This window comes from Cavia porcellus, unplaced genomic scaffold, assembly GCF_034190915.1.
Source record: "Cavia porcellus strain 051 isolate PalLab524CR breed Dunkin Hartley unplaced genomic scaffold, mCavPor4.1 scaffold_17, whole genome shotgun sequence".
Lineage (NCBI taxonomy): Eukaryota > Metazoa > Chordata > Mammalia > Rodentia > Caviidae > Cavia > Cavia porcellus.
Window position 1 is genome coordinate 60,952,921 of NW_026947500.1, and position 27,090 is coordinate 60,980,010.

The 27,090-nt window shown below is 59.3% G+C and overlaps 1 protein-coding gene across 4 annotated transcripts; it reads left to right on the plus strand.

Moving 5' to 3' along the window:
* The first annotated feature begins 419 nt into the window (after positions 1–419).
* Evi5l (ecotropic viral integration site 5 like) lies at positions 420–26,443 on the plus strand. Of its 4 annotated transcripts, none has more exons than XM_004999589.4 (20): positions 420–604; positions 10,536–10,719; positions 12,235–12,424; positions 12,533–12,757; positions 12,840–12,914; positions 13,480–13,605; positions 14,771–14,914; positions 15,023–15,112; positions 15,725–15,822; positions 15,912–15,972; positions 19,660–19,713; positions 20,601–20,633; positions 21,521–21,661; positions 22,598–22,726; positions 23,859–23,999; positions 24,095–24,250; positions 24,354–24,500; positions 24,581–24,676; positions 24,770–24,865; positions 25,001–26,443. In XM_004999589.4, the coding sequence occupies exons 2-20, from the start codon at positions 10,583–10,585 to the stop codon at positions 25,277–25,279; spliced, it is 2,418 nt and encodes an 805-aa protein (XP_004999646.1). In that variant the 5' UTR covers positions 420–604; positions 10,536–10,582; the 3' UTR covers positions 25,280–26,443. The 4 variants fall into 4 exon arrangements, with proteins under 4 accessions (XP_004999646.1, XP_003461448.2, XP_013007084.1 ...); XM_003461400.5 differs by having other exon boundaries at positions 26,155–26,443; XM_013151630.3 differs by lacking the exon at positions 20,601–20,633.
* The last annotated feature ends 647 nt before the right edge of the window (positions 26,444–27,090 follow it).

The window sequence follows — 27,090 nt, forward strand, 5'->3', positions numbered from 1 at the left end:
GAAGATGTCAATCTTCATAGCACCGCAACAGTTGCCAGGACCCTAATAAGGGACATCTCAAGCAGTCTCATTATTGGACAGAAAGCCCGGTCCTGGGTGGGGCTTAGTGCCCTACGCTTGGCTGCCTCTGCCCAGGGTTCTTTAGGGCCGCATCTTTCCCTCAGAGACACAACCTGATACCTTTCTATTGGCCTGTGTAGATGTTGATCAACAGAATTTCTCATTTTGATAGGTAAATAGATCCGTCCGTCATCATTTTCTTCATTTCAATTTGCTTGTCTACTCGGAGGCTGCAACCTTCTGACCGTAACCAGGGCCCGCCTCACGGGATGGCTACGGATTGGCCAGTTACTCCGTCACTCCTAAATGGTGGGTGGAGCCACAGTGTCTGGGGGCGGTGAATTGGCTGACGGGGCTTCGGGGGCGGGGCAGCGGCTCCTGTCAGCGGGTGAAATGGCAGCGGCAGAGCCGGCGGCGGCCTCGGTCCCGGGGGGCGGCTGAGGGGGCCGGGCCGGGGCTGCGGGGCAAGCGGCGCGGCAAGGTTCCGGCGACGCGGCCCGGGACAGAGAGGCTCGGCGCGGCGATGGCGGCACACTTGGCGCAGGTAGGGCGGCAGGGGCCGGGCCTCCCGGACGGGCGCCTGCTGAGGCTGGCGGCTCGGCGCTGCGGCCCGCGGGAATCGGCAAGACCGCCACTCGGACCATCTCATCCCAGAGTCCGCGCGAGAGGCCTCGGCACCTCAGCCCTGGCCCCGACCCCTCAGGCCCTGGCCCCCGCCCATCCTCCTCCCTGATCCCCCCGACCCTCCCGGGGCGCCCCGCAGTGCTCCCTCCCCCACCCTGTCCTCTCCCTGGGAGGCCCCGCAGCCCCAGGACCCCCTCCCTCTCCTCGCAGAGACCCTCAAGACCCCTTTTAGGACTCTCCCATCCCCCACTACCGCAGACCCGCCCCCCCAAGAGCGCCCCCCAAGTCCAAGAACCCTGCCCCACCACTCACCCCAATCATCCTCTAGGACCCCTCCATCTGCACGAGTCTTAACACTGCCCGCCTAATACCCCCACACTTGGCATCCTGTCTTCCTGCTTGCTTTCCCCCTCCTTTCCCCCTAGGAGACTGGTCTCAGGAACCCACCTATCCCTCCTGAACCCCAGGACCCCTGCCTAGCCTCTTAAAACCGAGGTGCCCACCCCTACCCCACAGGTCTTGGCTCAGCCTGACCCACCTCCCATCCCAGTCCCCAGGCCCAAGAGCACCCCTGAAAATCATTCTTAGGGGTCTTCCCAGCACACTGTGGCAGCTCTCCACAGGGATGCTCATCTTGACCCATCTGGATGTCAGCTCTCTGAGAAATCTTCCCTCACCTCTGGGCTCAGGACCTCCTAAGGGGTGGAGACTAGCTGCCCTTCCCACCCATTGACACGCCCTCCCCACCCGTCTTTATGAGAGACACATGCATGCACACGCTTGGCACACACACACACACACACACACACACACAGAAACTTAAGAGCACTGACAAGACCCGAGCATTTGCAGTCTTACACACACAGAACTGCTTATTCTAGCCCACTAGCCCAGAGCCTCCCAGAGCCCCAACAGCTGTGCCAGCTCAGGCAAAGATTTGGAAGACATTAGGTGACTGCCCACCCCTCCACCCCAGCCTCCTTGAGCCAGCACCCACACTGGGCACCAGAGGGCGTTGGGGCCCCAGAAATCTCCCAGGACCCCTCCAAGCACTGACCCCAGTCCTCTTCCAATTGTCATCCTCTCACACACTCTCTGTCCCCAAAACATCCCAGCAGGACCCACTGGCCACCCCCTGATCTGTGCCACCTTCCCTTGTGGGAAAGGATGAGGTTGTAACTGCTCCTGGCCCTAGTCCAGAAGCCTGGCCATACTGGTAGGACCAGCACGCTGACCCTGTCTATGTGCTGGCTTCTGATGACAGTTCACAGCTATCCAGGCTGCTGCTCGGGGCTGGCCCCCAAGCGTACTTGAGAGCCCTTTCGCCCACCACCTCTGCATTGGGCCAAAACAAAACAACTTCCTGCTAGCCTGGCATTTGGGATCTTCTGGGCTGGATCAGGACCCTCCAGAGGCACACAGCTCTTTGTTAAGGAATATTTTCAGGAGGGAAGAATGTGCTGAGGAGGCTGGCTGGTGTAGAGCATGAGGGAACGCTGGGCTTGGTTGTCTCCCCGCCAGCCAGGCTGTGACTGAGTTCCTCACGTCCCTGGCCTCTTTCCTGGTCGCATCAGCTCCCTTCTCACCCATCTTCCTGCTACCCCACAGCTGTCAGTCTGGGGTCCCACCTGTGGGTTCCCCTGGGCCTCTGCCGTCGACTTTGGGTGGTGTGGAAGGATTTGCAGGTAGCTTGGCTCTGGCCCAAGGGATGAGGCAAGGCAGATCCCCAAGCTGGGGAGATGATGTGGTTTAGGACTATAGGGTGTAAAGAGGGGTGCAGATCAAGCCAGCCCCAGTACAACCTGGTCTCCATGCTGGGAGCCTTCTTACACGCATGCCCAGAAAACCGCCAATAAAACCCCAGATTCTGCTCAGCCTTGGTACAAAGCTCATCCCAGCTCTGAGCCTCAGTTTCCCCATCTGGGAAATGGGAGGATAAATTCACAGGACAGTACTATGTACTGCAGGGGAGGGGATGAGGTTCGGGTGTGGCTCTGATCCTAGTGACATCTGGAAGAGGATTATAGATAGGGTCTAGGAGGACAGTCACCTACTTGTGACATTACTCCTGGCCACCCCCATCGCTGGCCTCGATGGCTAATGATTGTCTCTTGGGCTGAGCTGTCTTGTAGGGAGCTGACCTGAGCCAGGGCCAGAAGGATAAGAGATGTATCGTGTGTGATTTTCGACCATCCTGGCATGGTGAGCTGAGGACTGGTGGCTGTTTGTCCTGATGTCCCTCGTGAATGTCCTGCTTCATGTAGGAAGAGGTTGGCCTATTGACTTGCTGAAGAGACTCTGATGGTTACCAGCACATGGGAAGCAGACTCCGGAGCCCCCCCGGGATGGGACTTGGCACTGACATAGCGGGGTCAGGATAGACCAGAGCCACAGTCTAGCCAGTTGGACTAGGCCAGGGATGCACATCCAGGTTTTCAGGCTGGTGCTGGCTGACAGGGAAGAGCACAGGCTGCTGGCTCCTCTTGTGGAACATGGGTGCTGACTGTGATGGTCGAAGCCCTGTTCCTTCGCTGGAACTGAGGCACTGGGCACGAAGGAACATAGAATGTAGCCCCTGCCTGAACCCAGAGCCCCCCTGGCTGGCACAACAGGAGAGCTGACATCAGAAGCACACGCTGCTCAAGCCCATGCTCTGTGCTCGGCACTGTGCCCAGAGCCATCTGCATATTATCTCATTTAATCCTCCGAACAACCCAGAGGAGCCAGGATTCCAACACAAGCCATTGCCATGGCGTCCCACGGCTACGATAGGGGAGCAGCAGACCAAATTCTGCGTGTGCCAGGGAAGGCACAGCAGTGGTGACATAGGGGTGCAGTCACCAGGCAGGCGTGGCCAGGAAGGGTGTCCTAAGCAGCAGAAGTGCTTGGACCGAGGCCCAGGAGATGGGAGGCACCTTGGTTCACCAGAGGCATGTTTCTCCCAGCCTCGTTCAGTGAGATTCATCCTACAGGTCTTGGTGACCCTCACTGCAGGCAATCTTCAGCAAAATGGATCCCTAGTTTCGCTGAGATTTGTCCCCCAGCCCAGCCCAGCCAGTGGGCAACGCACCTGCTAAGCAATGTCATGTTTAGTTTTAGGGGCTGCAGAGCTTTCTTAAGGGAGAGCTTGAAGGCAGGGCTGGCCTGCCACACCTTCTCCCTGCTCCAGACCACCATCCTGGCCTCAGACAGCCAGGGCCCTTTGCAAGATGCCACTTGTCTTCTTCGCCTGTCCCCGAAAGCCTTTCATCTTTTTCCTTCGTCATCCTCAAGGGCGCTCACATAGAGAAATGGGAGGCTTGCCCAAGGTGAGCCTGTTACAGAGCAGGAAGTAAGCTGGCCAGGGCCCAGGGTAGTAAACTTTTTAGGTCACAAGGGAATCAGCAGGTTGCAGTGGTCCACCCTTCCATCTTAGCTCGGAGGCCCGAGCCGCTGCTGTTATTACTACTAACAGTGATGATGGTGATGACAGTCTTACTGCGTGTGATCTTTAAACAGGGTCACTACACCCAGAGGCAGGCCCACCAGAGAGGCAGGGTTTGTTCATCCACTTGGCAAACACTGAATGTCTGATAATACCCCAGACCCTAAAATCCCAAGGTGGTCTGCACTGGGCATGGTGGTGCACACCTGTCATCCCAGCACTTAGGAGGCTGAGGCAGGAGGATCGTTGCAAATTCAAGACCAGTCTGGGCACAAAGTGAGCTCAAGGCCAGCATGAACTGCATAGCAAGACCCTATCTCAAAAAAAAAGGGGGGGAGACTGAATGGCTCCAGGCCTCATAGAACTATCCAGTTAGCCCTGGAATTAATATCACAGGCCATCCCTCCCTGAGCACAAAACAGTTTTTAGCTCATTTATTCCACCAGCCAGACCCACAAGGCAGGTACTATCCTTCGCCTTGTTTGCAGATTTTAAAATTGAGGCAAAACTGGGCAGGGTGGTGTGTGCCTATAATCCCAGTATTCTAGAAGGCTAAGTCAGGAAGACCACAGGTTCCAGCCCCACCTGGGCACCTAAGCAAGACTCTGTCTCAAAATTAAAACTAGAAAAGGGGTAGGGTGTAAAAAAAAAAAAATAAAAGGGATGTAGTCAGTGCAGAGGCCTTGGGTTCAATCCCAGCATGGAGGGGAGTGGGGAGGGGGTGGTAAGCAAAGCAGATGGTCCTAGAGCTCGTGCAGAGGGTGGGGACAGCATCAGATCCAGGCTGCTGGCTCTGAGGGTGTCCCTCGCAGCTCAGAGATCTGGGATACCTCTTCCTACTCTAAGGCCAAGGGTATGGACGCTGCCAGGTTGGCGTGGTGAGCATTTAGAACTGGGGCTGAGATGAGAGTAGACAGTTACCTCCTGCTGCCCCCCTTGTCATCCCAGGGCCACCCACCCCTCCATTACCCACCCTTGCAAGGAGAAGGAGCCAGGAGAGTTGGCCCTGCCAGGCTCCAGGATCGGGAGCCAGCCAGGACGGGGAATGTCTGCTGGAGGAGGAGAATCAACACTCAGAAGCAAGGACCAAAAGGAGCCAAAATTCAGTCGCACTGAGTGTTTTCTGCGTATCTTTTTTTTAAATTTTGAGACAGGGTTTCACTATGTGTAGCCAAGGCTGCCCTTGGACTCACAGCAATCCTCCTGCCTCAGCCTCCCGAGGGCTGGATGACAGGTGTGCACCACCACGTCAGGCTCTATGTGTATCCTTTCTAAAGTAAAGGAATATGGATGGAGAGCAGGTTTAGGGCAAAGGGTCCAGAATAAATCATCCAAGTTCAAATCCTGCCCACTGCAGCCGAACCAGATGCCAGCACGGAACCCTGTGTGCACACGGCACTTTTCATGTGTCCCAGATTGTCCTGTGCTTCTGTCTACACTCACGTGGAAGTTTTAAAATTGTGTTTTAGGGATAGGATGTATCTTAAGTGTCTTTTCAGTGGGGGTTGGAGGGGTTATTGGGAATTCAACCCACCAAGTGATATCCCCAGCCTTTCATGTTTATTTTGAAACAAGATCTCACTAAATTACCCAGACTGAGCTTGAACTTTTGGTCCTCCTGTCTCAGCCTCCCTGAGTGCAGGGATTTCACCAGACCTGACTTCCTAATGTCCTTTTCTGTCCCTGGGACAGTCAGGATTCTGTATGGCATTTAGTCATCACACTTCCCCAGGCTTCTCCAAGACCTTCCCTGTCCTCAGTGACCTTGCAGTTCCAAGGAGAACTGGCTGGTGTTTTGTGGGGTCCCCAGTGTGAGCGTGTGTGGTGTGTTTTCATGGTTAGCATGAGCTCTCGGCTTGGGGGAGGAAGACCACAGAGGTAGGGTGAGCTCAGCATCCTCCTCCTGCCCTCCAGAGCATGGGCGTTCTCGGCCCACACTGCTGACTCTGGCCTTGAGCGGTCCACGGAGGGGCCCAGAAGTTCCTGCCTTCATTCATTCACAGCTGTTTACTGAGCACCTACTGAATGCTAATAGTGAACATAGGACTCAGGACAGAACATTCAGACAGGCCTTCGCCCTCCGAGCATTCCTGGGCCAGCAGGGCAGCAGGGGTCATTGTCATAGCACGTGCAGTGGGCCAGGGTGGAAGAGGTCCTAGAGGGGTTGGGAAGGGAGCCAGGCACCCAAGACAGCCGGGTTGACAGGAATGATTTCATAGTTAGACTTGAGGAGCATGGCGGTACATGTTGGGCTCTGGGAGGCTGAGGTAGGAAGAGCCCAGCCTGGACAACTTCGAGGGCCTGCCACCAGGCAAAGCTGCCCAAGCTGGCCTGGCCCCAGGTGTCACTAAAAGGTTTGGGACAAGACAGCGGCACTGCTGCTGCTGTTCCTCTCAAGGCCGTGGCGGCCTAGTGTATGGAGCCCCACGAGACCCAACGGGAGGTGACGCAGCCTCGGCTCCCCCAGCCAAGAGCAAACCAGCTAACAGAGAAGCAAGGGACACCCGGGCCTGGCCTGAAGAGAGGGCAGGGCCAGCTCCAGGCCTGAGCAGGCAGCACCTTAGCACAGAAAGACAGACGGACCTAAAGTAAGAGCCCACCTTTCCTTTCTTTTGGGGGGTGTGGGTGGGGATGGGAGTAGGGGCAAGGTCTCGCCATGCAGTTCAGGCTGGCCTTGAACTCACTTTGTACCCCAGACTGGTCTCGAATTTGCAACAATCCTCCTGCCTCAGCCTCCCGAGTGCCGGGATGATAGGGGTGCGCCATCATAACCGGTTCACCTTTTCTTTTTAAACTGCAAAGCCACTGGGCTCCTGCAATATTTTCCAACCTCTTTTGAAGCCCCGCCCACATCTGGGCCCACCCACAGGCTCCGCCTGCCCACCTAATTTGCATAATCTATATAAACTATAACCCCATCCCCAGGAAGGGCAGTTTTGTGGCACCATGACGCTATCTGATTCCCAAGTAGTTCCGCCACCCCAAAGGGAAACCCTGTGTAGATTAAACAGCCACTCCTGTTCCCTTCCCCAGCTCCTGCAATCACTAACTAACTTTCTGTCCCCATGGACTGGCCTATCCTGGAGATCTTATACCTAAGTGGAAGGGTAGAGTTTTAGACCTTTTGTGTCTGGTTGCCCCCGACCCAGCACAATGGCTCTAAGGTTTGTTCGTGTCGTAGCACTGGTTGGTACTTCGTTCCTTTTCAGGGCTGAGTATTGTCCATGGTGAGAGGGGCCACTTCTCGTGTCACATTCACTCATAGCTGGACATCTGCGTTGTTTCCACTCTGGAGTCATTGTGGCAGTGCTACAGACAGTGGGTGTTTGTGTTCAAGTGTTTGGATGGAGGATATTTCATCTGTCTGGGTGGATATCCAGGAGGGAAGTTGCTGGGTTGGGTGCTAATTCTGCACTCAAGGTTCTGAGAAACTACCTGGCCTCATCCTGCCCTGTGTTTGATTCCTGCCTTGGTGGCACCTGTGAAAGGGGTGGGGCTGTTGGAGCTCTACAGGCCCTGGGCAATCCTGACCCAAGCTTTATAGAAAGGAAATGCTCAGCTGGGGATTTAGCTCAGTGGCATAAGTGCCTGCCTGGCAAGCACGAGGTCGTGAGTTCAATCCCCAGTACCGCAAACGGAAAAAAAAAAAAAAAAAAAAAGGAAATGCTGCTGATAAAGGCTGCAGAGTCACCTGTGTATGCTGGGTCACTCGGGCCCTGAGACTGAGGGAGGAAGAGGAGAGACCCTGGCCTAAGAGGAGCGAGGCATGCGGCAGGAGCCCCGTGTGGTTTACCAGGAGAGAGTGACCTGAGGACAGAAGTGGCCTGTGGGGCGGTGCCCCGAGAGGGACAGGGAAAGCACCTGAGCCTTCCTACCCCACCCCAATTGCTCCAGAATTGAGGCTCATCGTGGAGTGCTGTGGCAGTGCCAGCAGGACAGCAGCAACCCCATCGGGACCACCCGCCACACACAGGCAGCTGAGGTGGCACAGAGGCAGAGGGTTGAGCTGAGGGTGTAAGGACCCTGGGCCCCCGCTGTTCCCAGGCAGCAAGGGAGGATGGCAGCGTGTCCCACAGGGATGGCCTCACCTTCCTTGTGCCCTGCCTGGGACACTGCCCAGCCCCACAGGTGGCACATGGTCCGTGCTGACCCCGGTGCCCAAGCCCATGAGAGCTGAGGCGCCGTGGAGAGGGAAGCAGGGCCACCTCAGGGCTGGGACGCAGCAAGAAGCCAGCCCCTAGGTGCAAATCCACCCGTGCCTCCTGGGGTGTGGAGGTGCAGGAAGTGTGTGTGTGTGCGTGTGTGTGTGTGTACCCACGAGCATGAACATGTGAGTTAGAATGGGGGTGAGTGTGACAGCACTGTGAGTGTACAGTAGCGTGCTTCAGTGTAGGTGAGTGTGCACCTGAGTGTGTGCACATGTGGCAGGGTGAATGTGTGTATAAGAATGTATGTGAGTCTGCATGTGATGTGAGAGCAGGTGAATGCATGTGCCCCCATGTGTATGTCCTAGTGTCCATGTGCTTTGTGTGTGTCAGTGTGTCACAGGTGTATTTCCAAGTGTGTGTGTGTGTATGTTTGTGAGAGTATGTGCATGAATGTGTGTGCACAGGTGTGTGTGCATGTGGTGTGTGGGTGTGACTGAGAACGTGTACATGTGTAAATGGGCATATGTTCCTGGGTGTCTCTCACTGTGTGCACATGTGTGTGTGCATGTGTGGGCATGCATGTGCTCATGTGTGCTTGTGTGTGTACATGCAAGAGTGTACATGTGCATGTGTATGTGCATGCACACAGACCTCGGGAGGAATCCTCCCAGGCCTGGGCAGTGCTTGGAGAGTACAAAGATGGGAGAGTGCGAAGATGGGTCAGGAGAAAGTTCTGGAGGGCCTGAGAGGTTCCTGTCTCTCAGACTAAACTTTAGCCCTGCACACTGAATGCATTTTACTTACTAATATGAGTATGTGATAAATAGCTGAACAGACTGCTGGAGGCAGCCTCTGGGCTTTAGAGGTTTGGGGGTTTTTTGTCAGAACCCTGGAGCTGCCCCATTCTCAGTGCTGTGTTACAGCCTTAGCATCTTTTAGCTCCTTCTGAGGGTGAGGCTGACACCCCCTTGGCCCAGCGGGAGCTCTGAGACCCTGACCCTGGCTCCACACCTTCCCCAGCCCTGTCTTCCAGCTCTGGGGCTGCCGCCCCACCCTCTCCCTATCCACCAAGATCTTTCTGCTCAGCGCTTCTTGTCCAGCTGGGCTGGCTCTGCAGGAGGCCCTGGTGGCCTGGCCTTTGGAGCACGTGGTTCCCAGCCAGCCGGGCCACAGGAGGTCCCGACAGACCAGGGCAGTCCTGGGGGGCTGGAGACAGGACCTCGGGCCCTTGGAGCCACATCCTGGAGAGGAGGCCTCTGGGCCCCATCCCATGACAAGGTGGCAGGAGGGAGGGCCAGAATCAAGTGCAGGCCAGGGTGAAGTCCGGCTGGCCCTTGGGGCCGAGTCCAAAGGTCCAGGAAGGTTCCCGGTGACCTCAGACTCTAGAGCTATAACATGGTCTGCTGCCCAGAGAGCCATGGACCCAGCCAAGCCCCTCTGGGGTTGCTGCCAGAGTCAGATCAGGTGGGATACAGAGGAACAGAGCAGACTCCGTGCCAAGCACCCAAGGAGAGCACGAGGCAGCACCGTGCCCTGGAGCCTCACAGGAGCAGAGTTCTTCTGCAAGAAGCCAGTATCCTTGAAGCCCCAGAAAGTGAGGGCAGACCACGCTAGGAAGGATAGGGAGCAGCGCCCAGCACATGGCTGGCAGAGGTCAGATACCCGGCAGGGCCTGCAGGTCTGGCTGTGTGTCCTCCAGGGCCCGGATTCCTGGCACTCTGACGCATCCCTAGCTTCCCAGCCCAAGGGGAGTCTGCTCTTCCGGCCATGAGCAGCGCCAGACAATTAACAGTGAAGAATAATTGGCCTGGCCATGCCAGCAGCCCACTCTGGTGATGAGATGGGCAAGTTCAGAGGCTCACGCTGGGCGCCCAGTGCCAGCCAAGGTCTGGGACAAGGACCAAGCTGTCAGCACCCTGCAGGATGCCTAGGACCTCGGGTGACAGGAAGCCTCAGGCCAGGCCCTGCTGCAGATGCGGGCTATAGAGCCAGGCCTCGGCCTTTGCGCCCAGGGTCAGTTGGGTGGCTCTGCTCCTGGCCGCCAGTCTCCTGTCCCCTGGCAGGGATCCCCATGCTGGGATCTGGGGAGAAAGAGCCAACCTGACTGGCCACTGAGTTGGGGTACATGCGAGCCAGGGGTTCCCCAGGGGCAGCTCAGGATTGGAAAGCCTGGGTGCAGAAGTGTCGGGGCCAGGGAACAGGAGGACTCGGTGGGCCCAAAGCCATCGGGCAGGGTGGGAACTGACGCGGTGCTGACCTCATGCATCTCTGGACCCCAGACAGAGCTGTAACCTGGCCCCGCCCACAGCCGAGGAGCCTGCCCACCATGGCGAGCCCAACGTTGAGCCCAGATTCCTCCTCCCAGGAGGCCCTGTCGGTCCCCACCTGCTCCCCCACCTCAGACTCTGAGAACCTCAGCCCAGATGAGCTAGAGCTACTGGCCAAGCTCGAGGAACAGAATCGGTGAGTGAGAGCTTGGGGTCTAGGGTGAAGGTCTTGGGGTGCAGCCTGGGCCCCTGGCAGAAGTTCCCAGGGCTCCTTCACACTCCAAGCTGGGCCCACACTGAACGAGGAGGTAACAGCTATCTGGGGACACTTGGAAAGGACATCACTCTTTGTTCTTACAACCCCACTGCAGAGACAGAGGTTTCAAAAGGTCAAATGAGCCAGGTACCTATAATCATAGTACTTGGGAGGCTGAGGCAGGAAGATTGCCCAGAGTTTGAGGCCAGCCTGAACCTGAGCCTGTTTCAAAAACCAAAAAAAGGCACCAGGGGTTTACTTTAGAGGCATAAGCACCTGCTTGACAAGCATGAGGTTATGAATTCAATCCCCAGTATCAAAAAAAAAGGTCAGGTGAGCCTAACCATCATTTTCTGAGCCTGTTTTGTACTCCCACACTCCTCCTTTGTCTCTGCCCTGCCCCTGTCTCAAAAGGCAGAGATTTTGGTTCTTTTTGTGGGTTGTGTTTTGTTCAGTTTGTGGTGCGGGGGATGAACCCAGAGCCTTGCACATGCCAGGCCAGTGCTGTACCACTGAACTACTCCACCCAGCCCATACCAGATGCAGGCTTTATAGTTACTCAGATACCAGGGGCAACCACAGCGAAGGGGCATCCTGAGCCAGGGACCAGCCCATGCTCTTTGGGGCCAGCCTGGGAGGTCTCAAGGTCTCATGGGGGGTCTCCATGGGAAGGGGCAGGGAGATCTTTCCGAGCAGCTCCAGGCACATCCAGGGTGTCAGCTCCCTGCTGCAGGGGCAACTGAGCGGGTGGGCAGTGGACAGGGTAGGAGGGCCTGGTAGAGGAGCTGGGGAGGGCGTGGGCTCAGGATTGGTTGGTTTGCATATAAAGGATGTCCTCACAGGGAGCTGGTCTTTTGCTCTCTCCAGGAACTAGCTGGCATCAGGAGGTCCAGCCCTCCAGGGTCTCCAGGGCCCAGGTGTCAAAGTGTCAGAAGCACAGAGTTGTCAGCACTCTTGGGGGATGAAGGCAGGAGCATCCAAAGTTCAGACCCAGCCTGAGCCTTTTAGTGACTTAGGGAGACCCAGTCTCAAAATTAAAAAAATAAATAAAAAAGGGGAGTGGGCTGTACAGCTCAGTGTAAGATGCTGGGTGCAACACCCAGCATTGAAGAAAAGAAAAGAAACACCGAGTTAAGTAATATAGCCCCTCGGCAGCTAGGAATGCCCCACCAGGCTTCCCTCTCCAAGCCCCACCTATAAAGTGGGGGTTCCCCCAAGCCCGCCCATAGCCTTCAGTAGGGAGGGTTAGATGATGTGGATGTTGCATGGCACAGAACAGGAGTGCAATAGTCCTAGGTCCAATGGATGAGGACCAGCCTCGGGCTCAGGTCACCAGCCACAGTCACTCAGCAAAAATGACCTAGAGTGACCCAGAGTTTGCAGAGAGCCCCGGTCCCCAGGAAGCCCCGCGGAGCCACCAGCAAGCTCCTCTCCCATCCCCCCCCCCCCCCCCAGGCTCCTGGAAGCCGACTCCAAGTCCATGCGCTCCATGAACGGCTCTCGGCGGAACAGTGGCTCCTCGCTGGTGTCCAGCTCATCGGCCTCCTCCAATCTGAGCCACCTGGAGGAGGACACATGGATCCTGTGGGGACGCATCGCCAACGAGTGGGAGGAATGGCGGCGTCGAAAGGAGAAACTGCTCAAGGTGGCCGGGGCGGGGGCTGCTGGCCGATGCTCTGGGAGGGCGAGGGTGTGGCAGGGCGCCCCTTGTGGGGTGTAGTCCAGCTTCGTCTCCCCACCCCTCCTGCGGCAGGAGCTGATCCGCAAGGGCATCCCACACCACTTCCGGGCCATCGTTTGGCAGCTGCTGTGCAGCGCCACGGACATGCCAGTCAAGAACCAATACTCGGAGCTGCTCAAGATGTCCTCGCCGTGCGAGAAGCTCATCCGCAGGGACATCGCCCGCACCTACCCCGAGCACGAGTTCTTCAAGGGCCAGGACAGCCTGGGCCAGGAGGTCCTTTTCAATGTCATGAAGGTCAGGCCCGGCCACCCCGCACCCTGGCCCCTGGGGTCAGTGCCTGGGCGGCCCCGTGCTCACCCAGTCGCATTCCTTACAGGCCTACTCCCTGGTGGACCGGGAGGTGGGCTACTGCCAGGGCAGCGCCTTCATCGTGGGCCTGCTCCTCATGCAGGTAGGCGGCAGGGGAGGGCCAGGTACACCCCAGGGGGGCCCATCTACCGTTCCCCCAGGACTGGAGCCTTCCTCTTGAGCCACCCTCGCCCTCTGATTGCTAGGCTGAGTGTCCTGTGGGTGGACATGGGTCTGGGAACCTGCCCTGGCAGGGTCCTGACACTGTTTGGGCCCAGACACAGACTTGGACAAGGAGGGATCTAGGTCAGCTAGTGAGGTGCTCAGGGGCCCTGGAGGATGCTCCATGGGTACCAAAAGGCTAAGAAAGGGGCTAGGGGGAGAGCAGAAGGGACAGGAGGGCATCTCGGCCCAGCGGATGAGGCCGTGGGCTCTGGCAGGGGCCAGACTGAGGCTCAGGTCCCAGCCCCAGCCCGCAGCCCTCAGTGTTTCCATCAGAACAGTGCCAGCCACATTCATCAGCAGTTCCTCTGTGCATCCAGGTCACTGAGCAGTTCGCATCTGTAAACACAAGCAGGGCGACTCAGGCCTGTGTGCACCGGGGCCCTCGAAAGAGTGCCCAGCCTGTCCCCACGCCCCGCCCCACTCCATCCTCCCTGTGCCCCCAGATGCCTGAGGAGGAGGCCTTCTGTGTGTTCGTGCGGCTGATGCAGGAGTACCGGCTTCGGGAGCTCTTCAAGCCCAGCATGGCTGAGCTGGGGCTCTGCATCTACCAGTTTGAGTACATGCTGCAGGTGAGCAGCTGGGCAGTCGGGGCAGGGGGCCATCTCTGGGAGTCGCTGGATGAGGATGCCATGCCTGAGTAATCACCCCCTGAAATCCCAGCGCAGAGGGTGCATCTGTATCCATGGAGCTCTTGGGCACTGCCCTAGAGGACACTGGGAAGGCCTGGGCAGGGCCTGCACGCACACCGGGGCTCCCAGCACCTAAACCGAGACCGAGGCCAGGGCAAGGGGAGCTGTCACAGACACACCCACGGCCTCCCTGGGTGCCGGGCGCTGCGGTGGTGGAAGGAGGGTGAGTGTTGTCTGGCTGCCACTGCTGATTACTGGGCGTGCAGACGGGTGTTTATAAATAGCAGCCCCCGCAGGGCCCGCTCCTGGCTGGCAGACAGTGCGGCAGTGTGCGCACACACACACACACACACACACACACTGCGCACACACACAACACTTAAACACACCTCGTACACACACCAGCTTATGCTGGAAGCCAATGGCAAGGACCCTACTCCCCAGAACCAAGGGACAGGTGGTGTTCTAACTGCAGGGCCCTAGTAGTGCCATGAGCAGGGGCCCAGGCCTGCAGAGAATGGGGGTGCCCACCCCTGACCGAGTAACTTCACAGCCATGCAGACCTGTAAATCCAGGTACAGAGAATGCATGGCTCTGGGAGGAAGCCCAGGGTCCTAATGGCTCCTCCAGCCTCAGTGCCCCCAGTGGGCTCTCACTTTCTGGCAGCCTGAAGTTGGGGCCTCCATGCTGGGGGCCATAATGGGCACAGCACGTACCAAGGGTGAGCTGTGATAGCTCTGACCAGGGACTATCAGCCCTCTCATTCCCTGTGTGGCCTTGGGGAGTGACAAAACCCCAAGCCCCAGAAGCTCCCTCTGGGACAGTTGAGAAGACCCCACCAGCTGCTACCAGTAGAACAGCTGACCCAGTCCCCATCTAGTGTGGACACATGACACACTGTAGCTGCCAGGGTTCCAGCCATCACTTCCTATGGTACCACTTCACGTTGTCCATGCTCCAAGAAAGGGACCTTTGGACAGACTTAGGCAGTTCAAGGAAGGCTCCCTGGGTATAGGGACACCGAGACCCAGCATTCCCGATGGGAAAGAACCAGCTCTGCCCAGAGCTGCTTGCCCATGCCCGCCGGCCTCCCCACCCCCCACAGGAGCAGCTTCCAGACCTGAACACCCACTTCCGCTCGCAGAGCTTCCACACGTCCATGTACGCCTCCTCGTGGTTCCTCACGCTCTTCCTCACCACCTTCCCCCTGCCCGTGGCCACCCGAGTCTTCGACATCTTCATGTATGAGGTGAGGGCCTCCGGGGGGGGGCACCCCCACCTGCCTGCTTCAGAGGCTGAGCACCCACCAGCCCCCAACAGACCCGGCCGAGGCTCACCACCCCCCTGGCCTTTGCAGGGCCTGGAGATCGTGTTCCGGGTGGGCCTGGCCCTGCTGCAGGTGAACCAGGCGGAGCTCATGCAGCTGGACATGGAGGGCATGTCACAGGTGGGCCAGGGACCAGAGCCGGCAGCTGTCATGGGGGAAGAGGGGGCCCAACCATTCACCAGGGCCTGCCCCGGATGTGATTTCAACCCCAGTGCCCTGGCCAGGCGGGGTCAAGCAGGGAGCTGGCGTCTGGGGCGCCCTCCTGCCCTGCCCTGCCCTGCCCACAGTCCCTGGGGACCAGCCTCCCTCTCACCACCAGGTCCCCTGCATGCAGGCCCTCCCCCCTGCAGGAGCCTCCAGCTGGTGCTCTGGAGAAGAAAGCACAAAGCCACAGTTGTATCCCTGAACACGGGCGTCCATTGTCCGTCGTTGCCAGAGGGGGCAGCTGGACCAGGGTGGGGGTGGGGCCATCCGTGGCTCCCCTTCCCCTGGCAGGGGCTTCAGGGGCACTCCTGCCCACTTCCTTCCTGCCCTACCCTCGCAGCTCTGGAGCCCTGGCGCAGGGCAGCAGGGTGGCCTGGCCTCCCCCGACCCCACGCTGCCGGCTCACCTCCGTCATACAGTCACTCCACAAACACTGCCCACGCCATGGCCAGGCCCCGTGCCGGAAACACTGCTGACCTTACCCCAGGGGGCGGTGGGACACAGAGTGAGCCCCCTATATCCCCACAGTACTTCCAGAGGGTGATCCCCCACCAGTTCGACAGCTGCCCCGACAAGCTGGTGCTCAGGGCCTACCAGGTCAAGTACAACCCCAAGAAGATGAAGAGGTCAGTGCGACGCGGCCCTCGGGCAGGGGCGGGGCCGGGGGAGCCGTATTGGTTAGGCGGCGGGGGTCACACACGCCCCTCCCCGACAGGCTGGAGAAGGAATACGCGGCCATGAAGAGCAAGGAGATGGAGGAGCAGATTGAGATCAAAGTGAGTCCGGGCAGCGGGGAGCAGGATGGGGCCCACGAGGGCAGCTCCAGCGCTGGCCACTAGAGGGCGGCCGCTGCCCGCTGCGGGCTCTGAACGTCCGCCGGCCCTGCTTCCCCTGCCAAGCCTCGCCTGCTCAGCCCTGGCGACACCGCAGTAAACAAGACAGCCAAGGTTCTGCCCACGTGGGTCCCAGACGCTTAATAAACCACTACAAAGTCGTGGCCTCCGCGGAGTGCTCGGGCGCAGGCGCAGGGGACAGGCGGGCAGCGAGGAAGCAGGTCCAGGGGCCAAGGGCAGCGAGCCCAAGTGGCAGCGCCAGAAACTCCCGGGGTCCAGGGTCAGGCAGGGAGCAGTCCGAGGTCTGGTGACAGGAGGTGGTGAGACCGCTGGTGAGAGCAAGGCAGGCAGGCACCAAATGCCAGCTGTGGGCACCCTGTTGTCTATCCCACACGGGGGCTCCCTGGGCCCACATTCCCCACCTCGATTTCCATGTCACCATTTTTATTAGTCATTCAACAAGCAAATGTTCGTTGATCTATTTGGGGTTTTTTGAGACAGGATCTTGCTGTGTAGCCCAGGCTGGTCTTGAACTCCTGGAGATCCTCCTGCCTCAGCCTCTCCAGTGCTTGCATTACAGTCATGCATCGCCATGCCTAGCAACAAAACATTTGTTGAATACGTGCTTATGCCAGCATCACAGCTAAGGGTGAGGGTCCTCTGGGCCCAGTACGGGGGACAGGTAGGGGCAAAAATCACCACACAGACTGGTCTGTCCTCTTCAGGACCTAGGTCACACAGGGGCTGAGCCTGGAGCCCACCAGACCAGAGTAGATTTCACCAGGGACCAGCTGTGGGACCCTGGTAGGTGAGCTGGCCTCTGCACCTCGGTCAGTTCTCTGCGAAATGGGGGTATCTGCAGTGCTGCTGGAGTTAACATCACCACCACTGTGGTCAGCGTTGCCCCACTTCCTGTGGGAAGGTGGCGGAGAATCCAGGACAGCACCGCCTGTCCCCGAGGAGGAGCCCTGCTGCCGGTCGCCCAGGCCCCGTCCGTAGGTTTTCCAGACGTTGTCTGGTACCCTGGGTTTTCGAGCACAGCCTTTTCTCAGGAGCAGCAGCTCGCCTCACACCCAGGTCTATGCAGATCCTGTGTCTCCCTTGCTTCTGTATAGACGCGGACCAGCTCTCGTCCGCTGTCGTGAAGCCTGACGTGGACAAGGACGCCGCAGACCCCAGGGCTATGTGCCTATTTCCCCTGCGAGGGACTCAGAGGCCACCTCGCACGGCCCTGCCCGTTAATCCACTGCCCTTAGCCTGCTTTATAGCCTGTCGGGGATGATGCGATGACAGGCAGAGGGATGCCTTGGAGGGGAGAGTTTGTTACTCAGTCCCCGAGAGGAGCGGGCGGCCAGCCCAGACCCGCCACCCTACAGGGTCAGGCAGGAGGACGCAGGGCGCAAGTGTGCGCATGCGCAGCACTGGTGCGCTTTCCGCAGGGGAAGGGTCAGCAGAGCAGGGCGGGCGGGGCTGAGGACAGTGATACAGTGAGCTGATGGCCACACGGGGTGGTCCCTGCAGCCTGGCCCGCGGGGGGTGTCCTGCTGTCCAGGACAGGGCCTGGGCCAGTTGTCGGCGGGGACATCATTGGTTCGGTGTGTGCACGCGAGACACGAAGGGGTTGAGATTTGGGCTCAAGACCTATACCTGGCACCAGAGAGGCGCGTGCTGTCCCCTAGGAGGGGGCTCACCCGAACGAAGTAGCGAGGTCCAGCCCGGCAGCGCGTCGTGAGGCACCAACATTCATTTCCCGTCTCGTGACCAACTTCCGATCGTGTGATCCCGTGGCAAAAAGAGGATTTGTGTTCACTACGTGCATTACAATATTGGGCGCAGCGCGACCACCAAAGCAGGCTCCACCTTGGTGACGTTGTTTTTATTTGCGTAACTTAGTGCAGCCCGGTAATAATGTGTAGCAGAACGAAGCAACAGTACTGCACTATGCGGGGCAGCCCACTAAGCTTAAAGTACCGTATGCTCAAGGGGCATTGCACAAAAAGACACAGGCTCTGGAAACAAGAGGTAGAGCGCTGCACCCAAAAACCACAGGTCGCAAGTCCAAGCAGTCGTTAAACAGGTGGGTCATTAAGCATGCAATAGCTGCACAGAAAAAATGTACAGCCACGATTAGTGTAAAGCTTCCCGCTCATTCTTCCTCTCGTTCTCCTTTGGAGTAAGCTGGAAAGAGAGGACTTCCTGGCCAGGCTGTCCAAGGCCTCCAGCAATATCTCTGCAGGAGGCCTTGATGGTGTGGGTTGAGGCCAGAGAGGGCAGAGCAACCCATGGGTCAGAGGTCAGAGGTCAGGGGTCCCTATCCATGCCTTCCCTGTCCATACTGTGAAGCTGGGACAAGACCCTGCCCCAGTTTGACTCGGTTTCCCCCCAGCACCCCATGATGTCGCTCAGTGGCCATTGTGATTCGATGGCTGCCACCACTTCTGGAAATATTTCAAAAGTTCTCCCCACAAACAACACAGGAAGGGTTTTCTGTGACCTGCACCCAGTGAGCCAAACCATATCTGCGTCACCAGGTGCAGGAGAGGGCAGATCCCACGTGTCATACATGTCCTCTGCTTCCCTAAAACAGCAAATGCCCGCCCAGCACCCCTCAGCATGGAGGGCGAAGACAGAGAAGCCTCCATGAGGTCACAGATGTGTCCAGAAGGCAGGACCCAAATTCAGAGCACAGTGCCTGCGGGAGATGCTAAGCCAGGGGCTGGGGGTGCACAAGGAGGGCCCGGCTGCCTTCCAGCAGCTTCCAAAATGTGGGCAGGGGCCTTTGTCCTTGCCAGACCTGCACACAGGTCAGAGGCAGATCTCCAAGGAGGCCGCGTGCGCACACAGCCATAAAGGCCCTTGTCTCCTTTACTATGTTTTTTGTTTGGTTGGTTGCTTGGTTGGTTTGGTTTTTCTGTGGTGCTGGCAATGAAACCCTTTGCACTCAGGCCCTGCACACCAAGCCCTTTTTATTTTTGAGACAGGATCTCACTGAGTTTCCCAGGCTGGTCTCAAACTAGAGATCCTCCTGCCTCAGCCTCCCAGGGCACTGGGGATTGAGGGTGTGCACCACCATGCCAGGCATTTTTTTTTTTTTTTTTTTTTTTAGTTTTTACACTCCTCGTGGAGAGTTGGTACATGTACTTAATAACACATCCTAATTCTTTGTATCTCCTTCCCATCTCTCTTCCATTCCTCCATCTCTTGGTTCCTGACCGTTTTGCAAAAGATCTGTCTCCTTATTTCCTATTAACTTCATTTTTCTCTTCTTTTATAATTTGGCTTTCTCATATAAGAGAAACCATGCAATATTTAAGGTTGGGTGTCTAATTTCACTTAACATTATGGTCTCAAGGTACATCCATTTTCCTACAAATGATTCAAATGTATCCTTTAGGCAGAATAGTACTCCAGTGTGCACAAATACAGTACTGAATTTTCTTTCGTGGGCATCTCTGAACAGAAATGGGCCCTGCTTCTGAAACCACTGATCCAAAACATAATACAGGCCGAGTCCTGCCTGAAGGTGGACTTGCCCCCGAGGGGACCCACCTGGACCTCGGCGGTGAGTGCATGAGGGGAACATGTGTAGGGGCTGGGGGTGGACCCTGATGTCTGTCCCTCCCCCTGCAGAGGCTTCGGACTGAGAACCGGCTCCTGAAGCAGCGGATTGAGACCCTGGAGAAGGTGAGAGGTGTGGACCCCCGGGGGGCCCCGAGCCCCTTAGGCCTCTCTCCTGGGCCCCCTTGGGGCCCTCCTTGAAGCAGGCTCCAAGAAGCACAGTTTAAGTCCTCTGAGCCCAGCCAGGTCCCACTGAGGTTCGGATGACTATTACAGGAGCCTGGGTGGACGTCACTGCCCCAGCCCTAACTGGCACTGTGACTAACCTGGGTTTGGAGCTGAGTGCCGACTCTGGACAGTGAACACGACAGTCCTGGCCCTCACACCACAAAAGAAGGGATGGAATCAGTGGCTTGGCTGACCCAGACCCATGATTCCCACTGCCCTTGTCTCAAGACCTCAATTCCTGCTCCCCTTCAAAGCATACTTCCCATCCCAGACCGCTCTAGACGCTCTTCTTCACAGTGAGGCTGACATAGCCAGGTGTGGGGTGCACACCTGTGATCCCAGCACTCAGGAGACTGAGGCGGGAGCATCACCATGACTTCAAGGCCAGCCTGGGCTACATAGTGAATTCAGGATCTGCCTGCACTACATAGTGAGGCCCTGTCTCAAAAACAAACAAACAGATGAAAAACAAGCAAACAAACAAAAACCCCAGTGAGGCTAACATTCCCAGAGCTGAGATTTCCCACTTGGGCCAGCCCTGCAGCCACCTGACCTCCCTGCAAACCCCTCTCCAGGAGGGAGCTGGCTCTGGCTTCGGTCTTCCTCCAGGTCCTCTCCTGCTGGTTCTGTGGTCTTCACTCCTCTCTCCCCTGCTTCTAGAGATAGTCCACCGCATTAGTGACAAGTGGTTCTTGTCTGTCTCTCCCCTCTCCTGTCCCCGCGCCTTCCGCTCTGCCTCCTCCCCCTGTCGCTCGGAACCCCCTTCGCCCGCGCCCGCCCGGTAGGAGAGCGCTGCTCTGGCTGATAGGTTAATCCAGGTACTGTAGCTTTGCGTCTTCCTGTCCGGTTTCCTTCCTTCCTGGCCACTTCCCTGGTCCCTGCACATAACAGCCAGTAACCGCCCCTTCCCTGGCCGCTGCCATTCAAGGGGTGAAGAGGGGCAGGCCTGGCATCATGCATGGGGGCTACTTCCGCTTCTTCCAAGGAGGCGCAGGCTTTCCTGGGAGGGGGCATGTGACAGGGAGAGGGGGTGGCATGCACTGACCCACGGAGAGCTTTCTCCAAGGGATCCAGGTCGGGGAGCCAGGAGGGCCTGGGACCCCATGCATCGGCTTCAGGCGTGGTGCATGCACTGTGCTGAGCTCTGACCTGACACACAAACATGCACTTGCACAGATGGGTGCACACACGTGCCCTCTGGCGCCCTGTACACCTCCCCTCCGCTTCACCACCCAGCCCACCACCACCTCACCTGCCTCTGTGCTGCTTCATCTTGAATGGCTTCATCTCAACAATACTACTGGCTCCAAGTCTGGAATGGGGGCCCCAAAGTGGGTGGGGGAAGGGAAAGGTGGGGCAGCCCCAGAAAGATTTGTATTCCCTGGGGCTGGCAGCTCTCCCGGAACAGAGCCCAAAGGACAGGGACAGGCAGCCCCTGTCAAGGCCAAGAGCCAGAATCAGGCAAGGAAAGGAGCTATTGGCATCTCTGGCTGGGGTCCCCATTCCCCCACTTAAGCCTGAGAAATCGGGGCGTCATATCCTGCCACCCCTACCTCCCATACTTCACACCCCCATGGGGCACCCCCTTCCAGGCTGTGAGTTGCAAGAGACCTCGCTGTCACTCCCTCCGCTCCCACCCATTCTGGGCCTCCCCTGGGGCCTGGAGTGGAAGCAGCAGGTCATGGTCCTCCCTCCATGTGCTCAGGGCCAGGTGACGCGGGCGCAGGAGGCTGAGGAGAACTATGTCATCAAGCGGGAGCTGGCCGTGGCGCGGCAGCAGTGCAGTTCCGCCGCCGAGGACCTGCAGAAGGCGCAGAGCACCATCCGCCAGCTGCAGGAGCAGCAGGTACCAGGCGGGGATGGGGCCGCCTCTGCCCTGTGCCCCTCAGGGCACAGATGGACCCTCCTCACCCTCTGGAAGGGAGAGGGTGACAGGAGACCACATGGGTTCCCTCCACTGTCCCACCTCACGGTGGCAAGCAGCCTCAGATCCCGGGGACATCCTGAGGTCGAGTGGCAGGCACCAGCAGGGCATCTGCACATAGCCACCCAGTTGGCATCCATGGTGCGCAACACTGAGGCCCCCTAGAGCCAGAGAGGCCCTGAGCTCCAGCTTCAGGAGGGGGAAGAGACGGGCAAGGCCCAAGGCCATTTGCTCAGGCCCAAGGAAGGCGCTGGAGAAGGCTGTGTTCAGCAGGGGCGCTGCACTGTGCCTGGCACCCGTCTGGGCTGAAGGAGGGCTCCGGACACCCAGAGCACCAGAGTGGTCCCGGGCATGGAACAGAAAGACCTCGGAGGAGGGGAGTGCCCGCTGGATGAGGTTAGATGTATCCCTCAGGGATCTGCCCTGCCAGGGCATGAGAGGGACAACCACAGCTCTTACCCCAGAGGCCACGTATCCCCACCAGGCCCAGGGGCAGCCAGGCCTCCCAAAGCAGACCGTCTCCATCTGTCATGCTTTGCAGTTGGGCAGGAGGCAGGCAAGCAGAGGACAGAAGTGCAGGGGCCAGAGCTGAACACCCACCCACCCTGGCCACCCTCACGGGGGCAATTGGTCCCCGAGAGGACATCCTAAGGCCACAGAAGGTCCCCTCCCTGCAGCCTTCCTAGGAAAGTGGCTTGGCCACTTGGGCTGCCCAGGACAGGATACCTAGGCGGGCAGCATAGGGGTTCAGCCCAGGATGCCCACACCTGCATCGCTTTCCCTGCTCGGGGGTCTGGGGGTACCCAAAGCCTGGGTCCCCCACAACCCCAGGTCCCACACAGTCCTCTGTCCCCTCAGGAGAACCCACGCCTCACTGAGGACTTCGTGGCCCACCTGGAAACAGAGCTGGAACAGTCCAGGCTTCGAGAGACTGAGACCTTAGGGGCCCTGCGAGAGATGCAGGACAAGGTCCTGGACATGGAAAAGGTACAGCTGGGCGGGTGTTGTGGGCGGATGCTGGAGGACTGGAAAGACAGGGGGTGCTTAGTGAGCTCGGGGGGTGCAGAAGTAGGGCTGGCCCTGCCTGCCCACCCCAGTGGGTCCCTGCAGAGGAAACATCCTCACTCATCCTTTCTGAGCCCAGGATGCTTCCCTGCTGGGCAACTGCTCCTCCAGCAGTGCAGTCTCCACCCAGCAACTGGCCCAAGGAAAGCACAACCACCCTGGTGCCTCTGGATGACGCAGGACACCAGCAGCCTGGGGAGACTGCTGCACCTCCCCGATACCCCAGAGTGCTGCGCACACATCTCAGCCCTCTCCTAGGCTTCCGGATGGAGGGATGGGGCACAGGAAGGGAAGGCCAAGGCCACCAGGGCTTCCCCACCCCCTGGGAGACACCATTCAGGGGACCGACTGAGGCTCAGCCCTCCTTGCTAAGTCTCCCCCAAATGGACTTGTGCTTCCCTAGAGCTGCAGGAGAGCACCCAGGAGCCACTCCCACAGCACACAGGGTTTGCAACCAACCTGCCACGCCCACCCCATGCACAGCCCCCTTCCCACCCATAGCTGGGCCGCTGTCCAGCTGCTGCCTCCACGTGGGACAAAATGTGCAGCCCACTGGACCTGCTAACCACCTGCTCGCACCCATGCAAGGGTCAGTGAGTAGCTGGCCAAGAGGCTGTGAGAGGATAATCCCATCCCTGAGCCCGGGGGACACCAGGAAAGGACGTGGGCCGACCCCCAACCTGGGTGCTCCCAGGGAGAAGGGCTGCCTGGCCCAGCCTGGCCTGAGGGAGCTCAGGGTACTGCGCCCCAGAGATCCTCTCTACCCGGCTAGGGTGGACACCAGGCCTGGTCATGGGCCCAGCCTGCTGGTGCTCTTGGCACTCACATCTGTGGGGCCCCTGCCACACCTGGGGTTGCCCTAGGCCAGCAGTGTGAGCCCTGCACCCATTTCACAGACGAAAGTCCTCAGCTGGGTTGCACAGATCTGCTCTGAGTATCCGGGCCCTGTTTCCGGGGCACCCTCTGGTCCCCAGGTGAGCAGCGAGCAGGAGGACAGGAGTTAGGAGTGTTGAATCCACAGCTCCCAGCGCCCTGACCACTTCTCTCCCCATAGAGGAACAGCTCGCTGCCCGACGAGAACAACGTGGCGCGGCTACAGGAGGAACTGAAGGCGCTCAAGGTGCGGGAGGGCGAGGCCGTGGCATCCACCAGGGAGCTGAAGCAACAGCTGCAGGAGCTGTCGGATGCCTGGCAGGTGAGGGAGGTGGCTGGGTGCTGGGCGGGCCTGGGGATCTTCAGGCCGAGGCTGACGCCGCCCCCGCCTCCGCCCCACCCCCCGGCGCTCCGCAGGCCCATCTGTCCCGTGGCGGCCGCTGGAAGGAGTCCCCGCGGAAGCTGGTGCTGAGCGAACTGCAGGATGAGCTCATGAGCGTGCGTCTGCGCGAGGCCCAGGCGCTGGCCGACGGCCGCGAGCTGCGGCAGCGCGTGGTGGAGCTCGAGACGCAGGTGAGCCCGCGCACCGGTCCGCCCACCCAGCACTGCCCGGGTGTCACTAGGTAGCCCCAGGCCAGGCCGTGACCCCGCGGGTCCGCTTTGTTCCCGTCCTCAGGACCACATCCACCGCAACCTGCTGAACCGCGTGGAGGCGGAGCGCGCGGCGCTGCAGGAGAAGCTGCAGTACCTGGCCGCGCAGAACAAGGGGCTGCAGACGCAGCTCAGCGAGAGCCGCCGCAAGCAGGCCGAGGCCGAGTGCAAGGTGCCGCCCGCCTGCCCCGCCCAGCGCCCGCCTGTCCTGAGCCCCTAGCCACCCTGACCCTCCCTCTGTCCCCACTCCAGAGCAAGGAGGAGGTGATGGCTGTACGCCTGCGGGAGGCGGACAGCATGGCCGCGGTGGCCGAGATGCGGCAGCGCATCGCAGAGCTGGAGATCCAGGTGCGTGGCCGTGGCGGGGCCGGCCCGGGGCAGGGGCGGAGCGGGCACAAGCGCTGCCCTTGCTGACCGCCGGGTGCCCGCCCCGCCCCGCAGAGAGAGGAGGGCCGCATCCAGGGCCAGCTGAACCACTCGGACTCGTCGCAGTACATCCGCGAGCTCAAGGACCAGATTGAGGAGCTCAAGGCCGAGGTGAGCGCGGGCAGCCATACGGCGGCGGGAATGCAGGTGACAGGCCTGGAGGGCAGGAAGGGGTGCCAGGTGGCGGGCGGACTCTCTCGCGGGTGCGCGACGTGCACGCCTCCAGTGCGCGGGTCCCCGCCCCAGGTGCGGCTGCTGAAGGGCCCACCGCCCTTCGAGGACCCGCTGGCTTTCGACGGGCTGAGCCTGACACGGCACCTGGATGAGGACTCACTGCCTTCCTCGGATGAGGAGCTGCTGGGCGTGGGCGTGGGCGCCGCCCTGCAGGACGCGCTGTACCCACTGTCCCCGCGAGATGCGCGCTTCTTCCGCCGTCTGGAGCGGCCAGCCAAGGACAGCGAGGGCAGCTCGGACAGTGATGCCGATGAGCTGGCCGCGCCCTACAGCCAGGGCCTGGACAATTGAGGCTGAGGCCTGTGCGCCGCCGTAGGGAGCGGCTGCTCCCCAGCCGGCCACATTTCATGAACTCTACGCCTCTGTGGCCCCGGCCGGCGGCCCAGCTGCAGCAGAGGCAGAGGGCAGAGGGTAGGGCCCGCAGCAGGCTCCCCCTCCCCCACAGTGTTTACCCATCCTGGCCCAACCTCTGTGGGCACAGGGCTGCACCCCCAACAGTGAGGACAGGGGGCATGAGACACAGAGACCCCAGGGTTGAGTGCACTGCAAGTGCCACTCCCAGCTGGCCTCCTCCTGACCACAAGGTGGCCCTGCCGGGAAGGGTCCAGGAGCTAGAGGTCTGAGAAGAGAGAGGCAGCTCTGAGTTGGACATTAGCACCCTAAGACACCGCTGAACACAGTGACCCTTGGCCAGCCAACCCCTGGCCAGCGGGGACAGGTGGCCGAGCTGGGCTACTCTGCCTGGTGCAGGCCTCCTGGCCCCTGCAGCAGAAACCAAAGTCCCTCTTCCTGTGTGCGGGGCCACCTGGGCTGTGAGGGCCAGTAGGGACAGCTCGGATCTGGCGGGGTCTCCTGGCTTCTCTAAAGCCTGGGCAGCTGCAAGGAATGAAGAAACCCATCTCTCTGGCACCCCGAATCGTCCCCTGGAAGCAGTCCCCTATCCTGGCCAGCAAAAAAAGGGTCCCCTCTCCTGCGGGTCGCAGCCTCCATCCACTCCCATACCCTCTCTGGGCCCCAGTCCCACCCCACCTCCCCAGGCCAGGTCCTGCCCCAGGGCTGGAGTATTCCAACAGAGCCACCCCTCTTGCCTCTGATGGTGGCCCCCGGGTCTCCGTGGTGCCAAAGTCCAGCAGTGTCCCCAGGCCCCTTTCCTCCTTTCTCCCCAGAGGCCTCGTGACCCTGCGGCCGACCCTCTCGGTGCTCCTGGAGCCTGAGTAGAGTAGCCTAGCGTCAGAAGCAATCTCCCCGGCGCTTCCCGGAGGGGGACCCCTGATTGGTCCCCTTCCCTGGCCGCCCACTCTTCAGTATTACAAAGCCTGGGAACCAGGGTGGGCACCTGTGGGGCTCTCCCAGTGTGCCCCCCACCACTGCCCACCACCATTTTGCACACTGCCTGTTCACACTCCACATGTTGCCCTGGAGGGAAAGATGGAAAATAAAGTGTATTTACAGTCACGGACAAGGGGCGCTGGCTGGGTGGGACAGGCTTTGTCCACGGCCTGGGCTCACCATGGTCCAAGGGGCAGGCAGGAGAGGGAAGAGGGTCTTGGGTGCTTGTGCAAGACCGTGAAGGGTGTGAGACCAGTACAGCGGCAGGGTGTGATGTCCTGCATTACCCTTCCAAGACAGGCAGGGATGGCAGATTCAGAAAGCAGGATCTGAGTGGGGCGTGGTGGCTCATGCCTGTAATCCTAGCACTTGGGAGGCTGAGGCAGGAGGATCGTTTCAAGTTGGAGACTAGCCTGGGCTACAAAGTGAGTTCAAGGCCAGCCTGAACTGCATAGAGACCCTGTCTCAAAAAGACCAAAAAAAAAAAAGCAGGATCTGGCAGCAGTTCCAGAGATCTTCTGGGGGCATCCACACTGTGCCTCATTGAAGGGCTCCCCCACAGTGTAGCAGAGGACATAGAGCAAAAGCCTAAAGGCCAGAAGTTGTTACCAGGAAGCCTAGGTCACTGGTGTAGCCAGACCAAGAAGGGGTTACCCGACAAGCCAAGTGCAGACAGCTTTGCACTAAGGGTCCTGGGGAGCCATAGGCAATCAAAGGGACAGAGACATCATCAGATAGACCACAGTGTGGGGGTCACTGAGGCCAGCGTAGCA